The 15,820-nt window shown below is 41.1% G+C and overlaps 1 protein-coding gene across 2 annotated transcripts in view; it reads right to left on the reverse strand.

Annotated features, from left to right (window-relative positions):
• Positions 1–15,820, reverse strand: part of KCTD3 (potassium channel tetramerization domain containing 3) — a 57,370-nt gene that overhangs the window by 19,224 nt on the left and 22,326 nt on the right. For both annotated transcript variants that reach the window (XM_064276907.1, XM_064276906.1), the window contains exons 10-13: positions 12,510–12,625; positions 6,355–6,442; positions 6,109–6,225; positions 4,066–4,236 (exon numbers count right to left, since the gene is read on the reverse strand). In XM_064276907.1, coding sequence (XP_064132977.1) covers positions 4,066–4,236; positions 6,109–6,225; positions 6,355–6,442; positions 12,510–12,625 — 492 coding nt within the window. The remainder of the gene's footprint in view (positions 1–4,065; positions 4,237–6,108; positions 6,226–6,354; positions 6,443–12,509; positions 12,626–15,820) is intronic.

Genomic DNA, 15,820 nt, shown 5'->3' on the forward strand with positions numbered 1-15,820 from the left:
CAAAGAAGAACTGACGCCTTTGAATTACATGTTGGAGAAGAAGGTTGCATATACTACAGACTGACAAAAAAACAAACAAACCTGTCTTCGAGGAAGTACAACCAGAATGCTCCTTAGAAGCAAAGATGGAGAGACTATGTCTCATGTACTCAGGACATGTTATCAGTCCCTGGAGAAGGACATCATGCTTGGTAAAGTAGAGGGTCAGTGAAAGAGAAAGATTAGAAGACCCTCAATGAGATGAACTGGCACATGGCTACCATGATGGGCTCAAGCATAGTGGCAACTGTGAGGACAGCGCAGGACCAGGCAGTGTTTCGTTTGTTGTACGTAGGGTCGCTATGAGTTGGAGTTGAGTCGAGGGCACCTAAGAACAACAACAGGCAACAAAAGTGAAAGAAATGAATGTGGCTTATCTTGCTGGAAATTTAAGGTATGAGTAAATTTATGGATTCTTGTAAATTCAACCCACAGGGTATAAATGTAGGAAAGGTTAAAAAAAAAAATTTAAGAGTGAAGATGATGAGTTATCACCCTGCTGTGAGGCTAAATATCTACACGGCAAACAAGCTCCCCAGTCTGTTTTTTCCAGTCACAGACACTGTTTCTGCTTATGCTACTCAAAAATTAAACAACCTGAATTAGGAGTTATGAAAAAATTATTAGTAGAAATGAGATCTGTCAAATACACTTTAAAAACCAGTGATGTCTCGCTCATTCACAGTCACATTAAGGAAAATTAAGGTTATGTACTAAAGCTGAAAATTATTTTATATCAAACAAGAGCACTGGCATTTAAGAAATATGCTCCAATCCATATTATTTTTTGAATGACAACATTAAATGGGTATATACTGAGAAGGTACCTAAGAAATAAACATCCTATCTTGATTTTTTGTCTGAATACTCTCTTTGAAAATATAATCCAAGACGCCATATCACTAATGTAAGAATTTCACTTTCTCGACATGTGTTAATAAAAAAGTGCACTAATTGCCACTTACTGTGATTTCAGAAAACGTATTATTAGCAATGTGCTATAAACTCATCAGTAAATATTAGAAAATTTCCCAAAAGCTTATTATATACACAGACTTCCTATTTACTAGAATGTTACAGTTGCATATTCTAAACAAAACTTTAGAAAGGAAAGAAATTCATTTTTGGGAAACAGCAATAAGTAGCATCTGTATGGCTTTTATTTTTACGCACTAAAATCCTCAATTTCTCAGAATGCCAGTTTTTCTGGTGAACAGAGAAGACATTTAGTTCCAGGCTATTTAGTCAACTTCAAGGGTAATCATTTCCTGGATTCACTATTAGTTTGCCAGGATTCAGAAAAACGGTTTAAATATATTTGGCTGATTCCATTGGGAAATCATGGCAATTCTGCTAATATTACTCATTACTTAAGGTTTTTATTTGAGGCATTAAAAAGAACACTGTGAAAAAGAACGTCATTGCATAAACGCTGGTATCCACCAGGTGGCAGAATGACATTCTGAGCACACTGCATACTCCAGGTTTTGGTTAAAGTAGGTACTTCCCTTGACAAATTTATTTAAATTTCAAACCTACATGAAATGTCTAAGGTTAAAACACTACTAAAAAATTTATTAGATAGCTCTTTGGCATCAAATCCTCCAATAACATCACTGCCACCAAGATAACGGCAATGATTGCTGAGTGTCTCTGAGCATGACGCCCTGGTGGCGCAGTGGTTAAGAGCTCAGCTGCTAACCAGAAGGCTGGCAGTTCCACCAGCTGCTCCTTGGAAACCCTATGGGGCAGTACAACTCTGTTGTCTCGGGTCGATATGAGTCAGAATCGACTTGGTGGCTATGGGTTTTGTTTTGTTTTGGGGTATCTCAAAGTGCTGTCACTTTAACATCACAATTACCCTGAAAAATAGTCTATTTTCACAGAGGACCAGATTACTTCATTTCAGACAACGAGTATTTACCCAGCACCTTCTGTGTACCAGAGCTATGCTACCCACTGAGTTGAGGGTGGAGAATAAAAGCTCCGTCTAGGGTAGAACTTGTGCCAAATCAGCAAACAAACCAAAGACCAAGTGACAAGATGATAAAGAAAACAAATCAAGGTATTCCTAGAGAAAGCGACAGCTGGAATTTGACTAATTTAGCCGGTGCAGCCAAGGATGTCTCACTGAGGAGGTATTTGAGGTGGGACCCGAATCATGACAAGTATCTAGGGGAACAATATCTCAAGTAAAGATATTGCAAAGGCCCTGAGGCATTTTTATGAATCAGAAAGGCCAAAAGGACAGTGAAATTAGCAAGGAGAAACATGGCGGGGCGGGGGGGGAGGAGGCGTGAAAGGAACAGAGAATCCAGAACAGTGACAGCCATCGTGGCCATGGTACGATGTTTACATTTCTTCTAATTACAATTTAGGGAAGCCAATGGGAATCAGATCTATCTTGTCTTTTTAAAAGCTATTCTGGCTGCTGTGTGGAGTACGAATTACAGAGAGGCAAGACGGAAAGAGGGAAAGAGTTGAGAAGCTACCGCAGTAATGCAGGAGAGAGATGACTGGAGCTGTTAGGCAGCAGCAAGGGAGACAAAGTGATAAGAGCAGATTTGTGACATATGTGAGAGTAAAGCCAACAAGACATGACGGGTTGTGCCAACTTAGGGGTGAGGGACAAAAGGTGACTTCTAGATTTTCCGACTGAGATGATGATGACATTGTGTACTGGACAGCATCTGAGAGAGAAGTCAAACGCTCTGTTCTGTCCAGGTTAATTCTGAGGTGCTTATTAAACACACCACTGAAGACACAGGCAGCACATACGTTTGTAGCTCTGGATGGTCACGGCGGGAGGGAACATACAGGTAAGAACATTTCCCATTTTAACCACTTCTACGTGCACAATTGAACAGCATTAACTATGTTCCCAATGTTTGTGCAGCCATCATCACCGTTTATTTCCGAAGTTTTTTCTAACCACAAACTGTACACGTTAAGCAGTAACTCCCTGCTCCCCTCTGGCCCCAGCCCCTGTTAACTTCTCATCTACTTCCTGTCTGTGAATTTGCTTATCCTAGACATTTCACGTAAGTGGAATCAGATAGTATTTGTCCTTTTGGGTCAGGGTTCTTTCGTGTGGTAGCCTGTATCAGATCCTTTCGATTGAATAGCGTTCCCTTGCATGTACACACCACATTTTCTTTACCCATTATCTGCTGATGAACACCTGGGCTGTTCCTGCCGTTTGGCTGTTGTGAATAATGCTTCAAGGAACACTGGCATGTAAGTATTTGTTTGAGTCCCTGTTTTCAAGTCTTTTGGGTATATACCTAGAGTTGAATTGCTGGATCACAGGGCAATTCTGTTTCACTTTTTCAGAAATCACCAGATTTTGCCCCAGCAGCTGTATCGTTTTACATTCCCATCATCAGTGTATGAGGGTTCCAATCTCTCCACATCCTTGCCAACCCTATGGGGCAGTTCTACTCTACCTACCGGGTTGTTATGAGTCAGAATCGACTCGACAGCAATAGGTTTGATTTTGGTTTGCTTATATGAAGATATCAGAACTGCAAACCCACAAAAATGCTGCCGTCTTCAAATAATCTCTTTATACATCCTATTAATTTTTTAAAAATTTTAGAAGATGATCAAACACCAAAAAACACTTAATGCTACAACTTCAGTTTTAAACCTTAAGTCATTATAACCCCATTCATATTAAATTTATACTTCGAAAATTTCTCTAATAAAAAATTCTTCTCAACAGGATTACGATTATTTTGAAATAAAATATGCTATGAGTAAAAATATATAAGAATAGAGAGGAAATAAAAGGTAACATACTTTCTAAATTTGGGTATACAACATAGCAAAATCAAAGAAATCTTTAAAAGAAAATCTTAACATTTCTTTAGTTATTAAACTTTCCTAAAATATTCGTTGGTATACATTCCTCACATAAAACACTGCTTTGACAGTCTTTTCATCGGCAGGAGTGTGTGAAATCACACACAGGGTGAGACTTTACATGCGGTGGGAACCCTTAAAGCACTGATGGCATCACCTCACCTGACACGAGGTGCTTCTCTGACAGCATGATTTTGGTGACAGGACTCCGGTGAACTGTGAACGTCTGGAAAAGCTGAGGGCCTGACCCCACTGTCTCCGGGTGCTGCACAATCACTCGTACTGCTCCAGAGCTTGTCCCGTAGGCAATCTCAATCCAGTTACCGCTGACACCTACACAAAGTTGGGAAGTGGTATATCAGATGATGATAAAAAGAAAGCCGCCCTTGCCGAGTCTTCCTGTGACATGAGACCGAGCGGGATTACGTGCTAGCGTCAGCCCAGAATCCAGCTCAGCACAGGAATCTTAGGGCTTAGACCATCTTGAAAATCATTCTTTCCTTTATGAATCTTTTCCTGACTCTCACTCCAGAACAGAATTGCTCACCTCCTCCCCTGTGCTTGTATTACGTTCTATCGTAGAAACTCTAACACACTCATCCTGTGTTTCCGTATCTATCTGCACCTATGCCTTGCTGACAATGACTTGTACTCGTTTTTTTTAAACCTTTGGCAGCACACAGAGTACCTGAGACATAGTGAGGACTCTACAAATGTTTCATGAATTAACAAATGTGACATGGGAAGAACTTCACTGCAACAACACAGTATTCCTAAAGAACGTCCCATGGAACTTCTAGTTTAGAATGACCGTCTAGTTTACTTCTGCTGCAATATTGAATTTGCTTTGAATAATCAAATAATATAATAGTATTCACCAGTTTCAACATTGGACTATGGGGAAACACACACCCTTACACTGCTCACACTGTCCTCACCTAGGGCTGCCTGTTCTAATTATCTGCAGCTGTCTTGTTTCTGCCAGGTTCATCTGTGGTTTTTTTTTTTAAAATGTAAGTGCTCAGGCCGCATCACAAATTCCTACACTACTTCACTAAGGAGAGAGCTCAGCGATCTATATTTTTAAAAGTTTTAAAGATAGAGAACCTTTTAGCTTTAACAGCTCTTATTTCTGATTCACTTAAAATACTTGAGTAAAGGGGAAAGCATATGCCACAGAAGATACCCCTCATAACCTAAAAGGTGACTCCACTCTCATGCCTATAAAGTGTCCCTGCCACTGCAAAGCCTAAAAGCTCACTGATTTGGAAAGCTTTCCCAGTTTTATCCTCACTTTTCAATTAGACAGCAAAAAAAAAAAAAAAAAAAAAATCCAAAAACAAAACTCCGGCAATTTCATTCACTTCGTCCTGGCGCAGGAGTTGGCAAGTTTCTGTAACGGGCGGGAGAGCAGACGTTCCAGGCTGTGCGTGCCACACTATCTGGGCCACAACTACTCCGCTCTGCACTGTGGGAATGTTTATTCCTTTCATACTGGAGATTAGGATTTCTTTAAGTAAATTCGATAAAATGAAGATCTTGCACAAACACATTCAAACCTATTAAGGGTATTGCCAGACACATGTCAGTACTTCCTAGAATTCCTTCCATTAGAGATAAATTTTAAATCTATTTATGTTTATCTTTCACTCTAAAACATAAAAATTCTTAATACTTTACAGAACTAATATGTTAATTTCATTGCAATGGCCTTATTTAGAAAGACAAGAAAAGTTATATAAGCCAAACTTCCAAATAAAATGTCCATTTCCACAACTTAAATTTAAACTTCCCAAGGAGGCAGGCTCACTTTCCAAGAGATTCAACGTGCAAGAGCTTTTACTGATGTCGTTGTTAATAAACGTTGCTAATTTCAAAAAGAAATCAGCTACTGTAATAGGAAGCTAACTGTATGGATGAATTTTTTTTTTTTCCTAATTTCTTGATACTGTTATATGACTTAACAAAAACAATCCGGAAGGGGAAAGTTTTAATTTCCCACCTTAAATTATGTTTACTGTCATGTCTGACTTCAGTATTAAACCAAATGTAAGTTTTAGGTTAACAGAGATAAAATCCTTAGTGCTATAGTTCTCAAAAAGAAAAGGAATAATTAGTTCTACTTGCATAATAAATCAATAAACAAAAACATGTCCTCACAAAAAGGAAGGTCAAGAGTTCACAGTAATCCTGCCGTGTACTAACTTGTTTTGGGGGTGAGGTAAACGCTCAGTGCCGTGATGGCGTCGTTGGAGGGGTCGTGATAGAGCTCAGTTACGAGAAGGTCATTATCCTTCATCCGCAAAGGGAACTTCTGCATGTCTGAAAGACAGAATGCAAACAGCACTGAAATAAGCACTGCACCTATTCACAACTACAACAGGTAACGCTTCCTGTGCGTATTTTAAAAGTCATATTGAATACGGGCGCTCTGAGTGCCAGTGCACTTACCTATGTAATATATCGATCCATTGCTACATCCCAGGAGAAGGAAAGACCCCGCAGTGTCGTAACTAGTTATAGGAACGACATCTTGGACCTGATGTAGTGAGATTATTATACGTTAGATAACAATTGTAGTCCATGTATTCTGCTCAATTTCCTAAAAATTTTTATTCTTTTAAGAAAAAGGACATCATATTTACATAGGGCTCAGAAAGTGAACCTTCTTTACACACACATGCATGTACAAGCCCGCACTCATCACAAGGAACTCGGAAGAACAACCAAGATAGAGTTACTTTTTTTAAAAAAAAGTGTTTTTATTATACTTCTAAGAGCAGCATTTTGCTTTTTTAGGATGCAAACAGATCATCTAATTCTTCTACACTTGACTCCTAGGTCACAGCATAGCAGAGCTGGAAAGCCAAGTCCAACCAGGTCCCTTTCCCTTCTCTCTCATACATGAGATTAAACGACCTGCCTAGACTCACACAGTTAGGGCAGGTTGTGCGCAGGGCTTTCAGGGCTGCAACCTTTTGAAAGCAAATTGCCAGGTCTGTCTTCCAGGTGCCTCTGGGTGGGTGTGAACCACCCACCTTTTGGCTAGTAGTCAAACAATTAACTGGCGGCACCACCCAGTGGCCCAGCCCCAAGTTAGTGTGATCTTTCTGGCCACTGATCTATAAAAAGAGCTTCCCCAGAATCTTCAAAGCAGGAAGATGAGGACAGATGAGGCTGTGAGACTCCTCTCCCTTTTGGATCTACTTTTCAATGAGAGAATGACAACAGCCTGGAGTTTGCGAGGCACATCTAAGACAAACATTTCTACTATTTTTTCTCTGGAAGGATGGGCTCTATGCTTAGAACTTTCCTAGCTCTTCTTGTGCGACCCTTTCTCAAGTCCTGTTTTTGTTTTCACATCTACCTCTCAGTACAGCAAGAACAGAGAATGAGGAGATTACAGGGGAGCTAGAAACACTGATACAGAGTTCTTCCCTTCTACGTAAAAAAGAAGTCAGCCACTGTATGGCCTCGTCCTTCTCACCCTAACAACTTCGTATCGAGAACCAGAGAAACCATACTGACTAGTGTATCTGGTTGAGAGACGGAGGTCATGTACCTGAGATGAAACTGGAATATCTGTCCCAAGTTAGTACATAGTGATTGTTACTAATCTGTATGTGCATAATTGGTTCGCAATTTAAAAATAATCAGTTTATGTTCTTCAGCAATATAAGGACCCTAGAATCATTTAACCCCGATCTCTCTACTTGTAAAATCATTACTTTTCATAGCATGTTTTAATCCTCAAAAGAGAATCACTTGTCATTTCTGAAGCTGAAAGAACTGATGAAAAAGTTCAAGCCTCCAGTAGCAATACTGAAGGATTCTAAGGGCAACGGAAGGAATACACAGTCACTGTACCAAAAAGAACTGGTTGATGGTCAACCATTTCAGGAGGCAGTAGATGATCAAGAACCGATGGCACTAATGCACGAAGTCCAAGCTGCACCGAAGGCACCTGTGAAGGACAAGGCTCCAGGAACTGACGTAATACCAACTGAGATGCTTCACCAAACAAACGCAGTGCTGGGAGCGCTCACTCATTGATGCCAAGGAATCTGGAAGACAGCTACCCTGGTCAACCTACCGGGAGAGATCCATATATGTGCACACTCCAAAGAAAGGTGAACCACCAGGATGCAGAAACTATCGAACGATATTGTTAATATCATACAGAAGCAAAATTACACTGAAGATACAGAGTATCTCTATCTTCAGCATAATTACAGCAGTACATCAACAGGAAATTCAAGCCAGATTCAAAAGAGGACATGAAAAGAGAAGTACCATTGTTGACATCAGGTGGATCTTGGCTGAAAGCAGAGAATATCAGAAAGATGTTTGTCTGCGCTTTACTGGCTACACAAAGGCGTTCAACCGCGCGGATCATAACAAATTATGGACAGTACTGCAAAAAATGAGAATTTCAGAACACTTAATTGTGTTCATGCAGAATTTGTACGTAGACCAAGAGACAGTCGTTCGAACAGAACAAGGAAGGGGATCCTGTATGTTTTACCATGAGGAAAGACGTGTATAAGGGTTGTATCCTTTCATCATACTTACTCCATCTGTATGTATGCTGAGCATACACTCCAAGAAGCTGGACTATATGAAGAAGAATGTGGCAGCAGGACTGGAGGAAGACTCTTTACACAACCTGCATTATGCAGATGACCAACCTTGCTTGCTCAAAGCAAAGAGGACTTGAAGCACTTACTGACGAAGATCAAAGACTACAACTTTCAGTATGGATTACACCTCAACACAGAGAAAACAGAAATCCTCTGGACCACTAAGCCAACATTCATGATAAACGGAGAAAAGACTGAAGTTGTCAAGGATTTCATTTTACTTGGATCCACAATCAACAGCCATGGAAGCAGCAGTCAAGAAATCAAATGACGCACTGCACTGGACGAATCTGCTGCAAAGACTTCTTTAAAGTGTTAAAAAGTAAAGACGTCACCTTGAAGACTAAGGTGCGCCTGACCCAAGCCATGGGATTTTCAATCACCTCGTATGCATTTGAAAGCTGGACAATGCATAAGGAAGACTGAAGAACTCACACCTTTGAACTGTGGTGTTGGCAGAGAATATTGAATATACCATGGACTGCCAGAAGAAGGAACAAATCTGTCTTGAGAGAAATACAGCCAGAATGCTCACTAGAAGCAAGGATGGTGAGACTTTGTCTCGTGTACTTTGAACATGCTATCAGCAGAGACCAGTCCCTGGAAAAGGACATCATGTTTGGTTAAGCAGAGGGTCAGCAAAAAAGTGGAAGACCCTCAACGAGATAAGACACAGTGGCTGCAACAATGGGCTCAAACACAGCAAGGATTGTGAGGATGATACAGGACGGGGAAGCATTTCATTCAATTGTACACAGGGTCGCTATGAGTCAGAACCAACTCGAAGGCACCTAACGACAATCCTCATCCACTACCTTTTAAATGATCACTTATTCAGCCTCCCATTTTGAGGGAAATAATCCATTGTCTTCTAGCTCCAACAGGTGATGATGAGGAGTCTGTTTCAAGTTTAATTACAGGTGACCTGTCATTACTTTGCAGTCATTTTCTGATTGTTCACAGGTGACCTGCCATTAATCTGGAAACCCTGGTGGCAGTGGTTCAGTGCTACAGCTGCTCACCAAAAGGCCGGCAGTCTGAATCCGCCAGGCGCTCCCTGGAAACTCACCGGGCAGTTCTACTCTGTCCTATAGGGTCGCTATGAGTCGGAATTGACTCGACGGCAGTGGGTTTGGTTTTTTTTGGTCATTACTCTGCGGTCATTTTCTGATTGTTCAAACTACTTCCAAGCTGAATTTAGTGACTCTCCCTCATTTGTCTCCGCGTGCGGTTTACAAACGCTGGGCTTACGCGCTCACTTTCCGTAGAGACCCTCTGTTGAGAGTACCGTGTCCTCTTCTGTTAAAGCATCCCTTTGGTTTCATGTTTGTATCCAGAAATGTAACAGCGCAGTACCACCGCTTTAATGTTAATTTCTCTAACTGGAGCAGCCACACCACAAAGGTGTGCCTTTGTACTCTCAATTTACACCCCTGTACTCCTAAGCTAAATATTTTGGTTTTAATTTCTCGTGGATAGCTTCCCCCCGCTCCCCACTGCTCCAGATCCAAGATACAAAACAAATGCCAAGCTACCCTGACCCAAGATTATTGGGCAAAAGTTTCCTAATCTTCTCAGATGATGAGGCAGGCCTTTAGAGTTTCCAGGTTTGGTTTGTCTTCCCCCCAGTTTCCACTGTCCCACGAAGCTATGCCTCCAGTTCTTGCTAAAACTCCAGGTCCCAGAGCCTTTACCTTGATACATGGTATGCATGTATGTATGTGTAAATAAACATAAGTTAATGATTAATAAAGACATAACATACGCTGTTTTCACATTTTTATCCAGTATGTCCATGTCAGTAGCAGAGAGGGGCTATGCCAGCTAATTCAGCTATGATACCGTAAAACCTAAGGAAGGCAATATGGCATACTTGGGACAGTGGCCAGCACATAACAGATATTCAAATGTTAGTCCTCTCCTCAACTAATTTTGGGCCCAGGATTCCGATGTGTACCCTGTCTCTACTCCTACATGCAGGGGTTTGCAGATCTATCTTGCACACACAAAACTCTGCCTCTGATATCATGGTACAGGTGCCTCACACCCGGAAAGGAGAGAGTGAAACAAGCCTTCCCAATCTTTGTCTAGCCTAGCCCATCAGACCATAACACCGCTGAATCCAATACTTCCTTCTCAAGCTCAGCCTCCACTGTTCACCTGGAGACTAGAGTATGACTCAGACGGTTAACTTTGGCTAAAGATCTCTAATCCTCCAGAATGAACTCGGGTGAGTGCTCTGACCCTTAGTCATCAGAATACATAATGAATTTCAGTACTAACTTCAAAACCGTCTTTCTGTTTTGAATAAGAATATCTCGCTTCTGTTCGTAGTTATGAGCACTAACAAGGTTCCAACTTAATTCTAAACTTAAACTTGAACAACTTGGGAAGTAATGCCTAAAAGTTGCTACTCTGCCATGCAACTCCACCTAGGCTACCTATCTGACAACACTAATCCTTTATTATTAATCTCCTTTTGAGACATAATTTTGTGGGAGGATTAATGAAAAAAGGGAACAAACTGAAAATTTCTTTAAAATCTGCTCTTTTCTTTTTTCTTACCCAAATCATATACAATGTTTTTTCAGAAGTTACATTAACATCTTATTGAAGCTGTTCTGAGAGAAACTGCTAGACCAACAAAACCTTACGATGGCTTTTAGGCGTGTGCATGCGCACGCGCACACACACACACACTGCTCTGTGACTTATGTGACTCAAACATTTGCAATCAAATTTGATAACAGGAATGACAGGGTTGTCTTGTATACTTTCTGTGTTATTCATGGGCAGACCTGCTGCTAAAGGCCAAATCAGAACCTACTGGACCAAATCAGAACCTGGCATCAACAGCAGTGAGAGGCGGCAGCCTTCAGGCTAGAAGCGTCTGTGGATATCTGCAGAGGAGACGCTGAGATCTCTCTGCACGCCATCGCTGCCCTGCACCACGAGAAGCCCATCTAGCTGGGTTGTGAGACCGGTTTGCTGCATGGACACTCAAGTTTCCCAAGGTCTTCCTGAAATGTAGCAACAAACCCACTTCGTCAGATACGGTTTTCAATTCATGCATATACCAAATAAGAAGCATCAGGCTATATGCAAGACTAAAAGCTTAAAAATAATTATCCACTTTGAGGAAGTGAGTCCGTTTCAAGATTTCAGAAGATAAAAATTTTATATGTAGTTCTGAAAATGTTATTAAAAACAAAGAAGGTCATAAAGAAGCATGTTCCTTTAGAAACAAAATTTACTTCAGCAGTTTTATGGCACAAACACTATAGCTTCCACCAGCCTCTAAAAGCTCGAGCTTGACATGACTGGCCAAGTAACCCACCTGAGAGCAGACCTTCCACAAATCATTAAAATTCACATCCCTCTTTAGAGAACTGTCACCAGTTAAAGAATCCTTCTGATCAAACTCCCTTCACCTAAACTTTATATCCATCCAGAGCAACTCTTTCCCACATTCCTTGGCCCATCATCTTTACGCTGACCACTGTTAGCTTTCTAAAACACGAATCTGATCTTGTCACTCCCTGCTTAATGTCCTGTAGTTTTTCCCCTTTCCCTCAGAAGCAAATATTAACCTCTTTTTAAGAGTCTTACCTCCTTCCTTTTCAAATACTCTTGGGGCCATTTAGCTTGCTATCTCCTCTGAACAGACTATACATTTTCACGCAGACCTGTTTCCACTCAGCAAATGAAGTTTGCTTGGACTACTTTCTTTCAAGTAGCACGGAACTTGAGAAATACACACCAGAATTTAAAACTCACTCATTTTCCAGAAACACTTAAAATTCTTAAAAACAAATATGTACCTAGAAACAGATTTTCTACTAGATATATTCTACATTATAGAAAATCAGAGAGAGCAACCATATGCATTCACATGAATAAAGAGAAGTATATCAATGAGTGTCACAAATACCTTCATTGCTATAATATGCTTTAGCTAAGACTAACCTGCCAGTGCTGAGTGACCGCGTTCCACACCCCGACCTTCCCTGTGTGGCTCGTGGCCACCAGCTGGTTACCAATGAAGAAGAGGGCATCCACGGGAACGCCAAGGCTGAACACCCCTTAAACAACAATAAAAAGTAAAGGGTTAATCAGTCGCCACGTTAGAATTTATCAAAACCCAGACCGAAAACATCTTAAAAGTAACTAATTTAAACCTATTCTGATTTGCAGAAATAATGTGCTAGATGCTTTGGGGACCAGAAATAAACTCCCAAGCTCTTCAGCAGCTTACGGAGCTCTTAAAGCAGATAAGAGTCAGCCCCAAGTAATCTCTCGCTGATAAAACGCCTTAGTTATCCGAAACCCTGGTTCCCAAGCCTCGCTTGCTTATCAAAGTAATCTGGCAGGTTTAAAGTGAAAAATATGTACGTTAAAAAGAAAAGAAAAGTTCCTGGGCTCCATGCCAGACCCAGTAAATCAGAATCTGCATTTTTTAAAAAACCTGTAAGAGATTTAGATGCAGCTGGGTCCACAGACCTGATTCTGGGACCCACTGACCTGAAGACAGACTTGGCAATCTCACCTATCCCCAACATGTCTAGGAACTGGGAAATAAAAGGGGGAAAAAACCAGCAGGAAGACGTCTAAGCACGTTCAGAAAAGACATTCGGGCTTTTCCTCTGGGCTTATTTTAAATACCTGGGTTCCCGGTAGTACAGGTTTAAATTTAATTCATTCAAAAGGCACAATACTAGGCACTGAGGATTTAAAAAAAAAAAAATAGGATCCTACTAGGACCTTACAGTTCAGTAGAAAAAAAAATACAACCAACTGATTACAACGTGACAATAACAGAAGGATGCACGGTACAGAGCACTATCCAGGGGAGTAAATGGGGTAAAGGAGCCTGGTGGCACAGTGGTTAAACACTCAGCCACTAACTGAAAGGTCGGCAGTTCAAACCCACCAGCCGCTCTTTGGGAGAAAGACGTGGCAGTCTGCTTCCATAAAGGTTTACAGCCTTGGAAACTGCGGGGCAGTTCTACTCTGTCATCCTGTGAGACCACTATGAGTCAGAACTGACTGGACAGCAATGGGTTTGGGGCTTTTTTTTTTTTTAAATGGGGGTAGCGAAAAAGAGTCAGAATACTTTGGGGAAAAGAAGCCATCTGATCTGGAACTTTAAAGGGTGAACAGTTCATCAAATTGGGACACAGGCAACAGAAAGGCTGAGGGAATCTGGGCAAAGGGAAGAGGAGGTACACATGGGAGAGGCTGTAAGGGGCAAATATAAACAGTAAAAGACCCGAGATTTTCTAAGGCAGAGAATTCTAGGCTCACCTTGACGTGTCACATGACTCCAGGATGCTGAACAGGTTTCAGCAATTTCCAGACTATGACAGACTAGGAAGAAAGGCCTGGTGACCTGCTTCTGAAATCGGCCTACGACAACCCTACGGATCCCAAAAGAACACTGTCCACTCCACAACCAATCATGGAGACGGTGCAGGACTACGCAACATTTCAATCCATTGTGCATGGGGTCGCCTCACGTTGGGGCTGATTCAAGGGCAGCTAAATGATATTATCTACACACATACATGCATACACATCTCTAGATAAATCATGAGCAGAAATCTACTTGACAGCAACTAACAACAACTATCTATGTGTATTTGTGAGTGTTTCTCATTAGCAGAGTAGTGCCCTAGGCGTCAGGACAATCAAGAGTTGAAATTCTGGTCCTGAAAGCACCTTTCTTTGCCACCTTTCTGATTCTTATCTTGCCTACAAAACAGGAACAAAGCTTTAGGTCTCAAAGGTCAGTGTATCTTTAAAAGGTCAGAATTCAATCTGGCATTTAAATAGTATTATCTTAGTTCTTTGAAAAACACCTTATAAGGAATACATTTTTACCTAACGATGTGGGAAAATAAGCCTCACCTATACATACCATTTGGCTGTTTCAGGTATCAGTTTATTTATTACAAGAAGAAAAAAGAGTACCTATTATGTGCCAGTGTGAACACTTTTCTCAGCATCCAGTTAAGAAAAAAAAGACATACAAGACTTTGAAGAACTCATGGGAAGGAACAAACCAGTCAGATGCAATCACAGCGTTAGTAAAAATGCAAGACAGGAAAGATTACTGGCGTGTGATTTCTTCTGAATCTCACACCAGTGCTAGGTCTTTGTTTCTGTTCAGAAGTGTATTACATGCAGTGTTAAGATTAAAAAAAAAAAAAACTGGCCATAAACACCTTGCAAACTCTCAACCAAGCTTGAAAAAGCCAGGCATCTAGCAGAAAGAAAGATGATATATACTGGACAAAAACCACAAAACACAGGTTATGGACTACGGAATGCCTTCAACGTATGCATCTTTATTTACACGTACAAATACACATTTATGCACTCATACACATAAATACACCATCTCAACCCAACTTGTCAGCCAAAAAAAATCACCAGAGCAAAATAAAACACAACACACACAAAAAGCTAAGCCCCTGGCCTGAGATAATGAAGAAGTAAACCTACCACTTCAAAGCAGAAAGTCATCATTTAACACTGTATGCAATTTTAGGGGTTCTCATATAATAGAACTGTAATTTTGACAGCAAACAATTTTCAGACCATGTGACACCGACTACACTCAGTACTACAGGCTATGAGAAAGGCAGGAATAATAAAAAAAAGGGGAAAACAACCGACATCAGCCACTCTAGAGAAGAGTAGGTTCTGGGAAATCGAGGAAGACACTTGGAATGGTCTCCAGAAACTGAAAGCACCCCTCCCGCTCAGGCTCCACCATCTGGAGCGCCATCCACAGGGGAGACAGCAATGTACACGATGTAAGTTCCTGCCTTAAGGGGTCCTCTCTCAGTAAAACACTGCTTGCAGCAGCAATCCAGCAGCACCGTCTGATACCAGTTCTACGGAAGAGGGTGCAGCCTCCAGGGGGGGCTCTATCGCGGACACGCTAGCCCTAACAATATTCCCTGGGTGGCGCTGTCAGGGTCTAAAGAGGGTCTGAAATAAGAAATGGTTACCGTACTATCCCATAACACAGCTACCTCCCACACTAGCCTCTGAAAATGAAGGAAGGCATACAACCTCCTTCACTTATTGCTGTTACAATTAGTAATTAAAAAAAAAAAATCACAATTTTGTTCCTTTCTGTATAATTACCAGTGTATTATGTAACTCCAAATATTAGAATTTTAAGTTTTTATTCCCTGAAGTTGTTACAGGGGAGACTTTCATTGCTGGCCAGGGTGGAGTAACTGGTTTCAGATTATTCCTCACTGTAA

The sequence above is a fragment of the Loxodonta africana genome, chromosome 25, assembly GCF_030014295.1.
Source record: "Loxodonta africana isolate mLoxAfr1 chromosome 25, mLoxAfr1.hap2, whole genome shotgun sequence".
In the NCBI taxonomy this organism is placed as follows: Eukaryota; Metazoa; Chordata; class Mammalia; order Proboscidea; family Elephantidae; genus Loxodonta; species Loxodonta africana.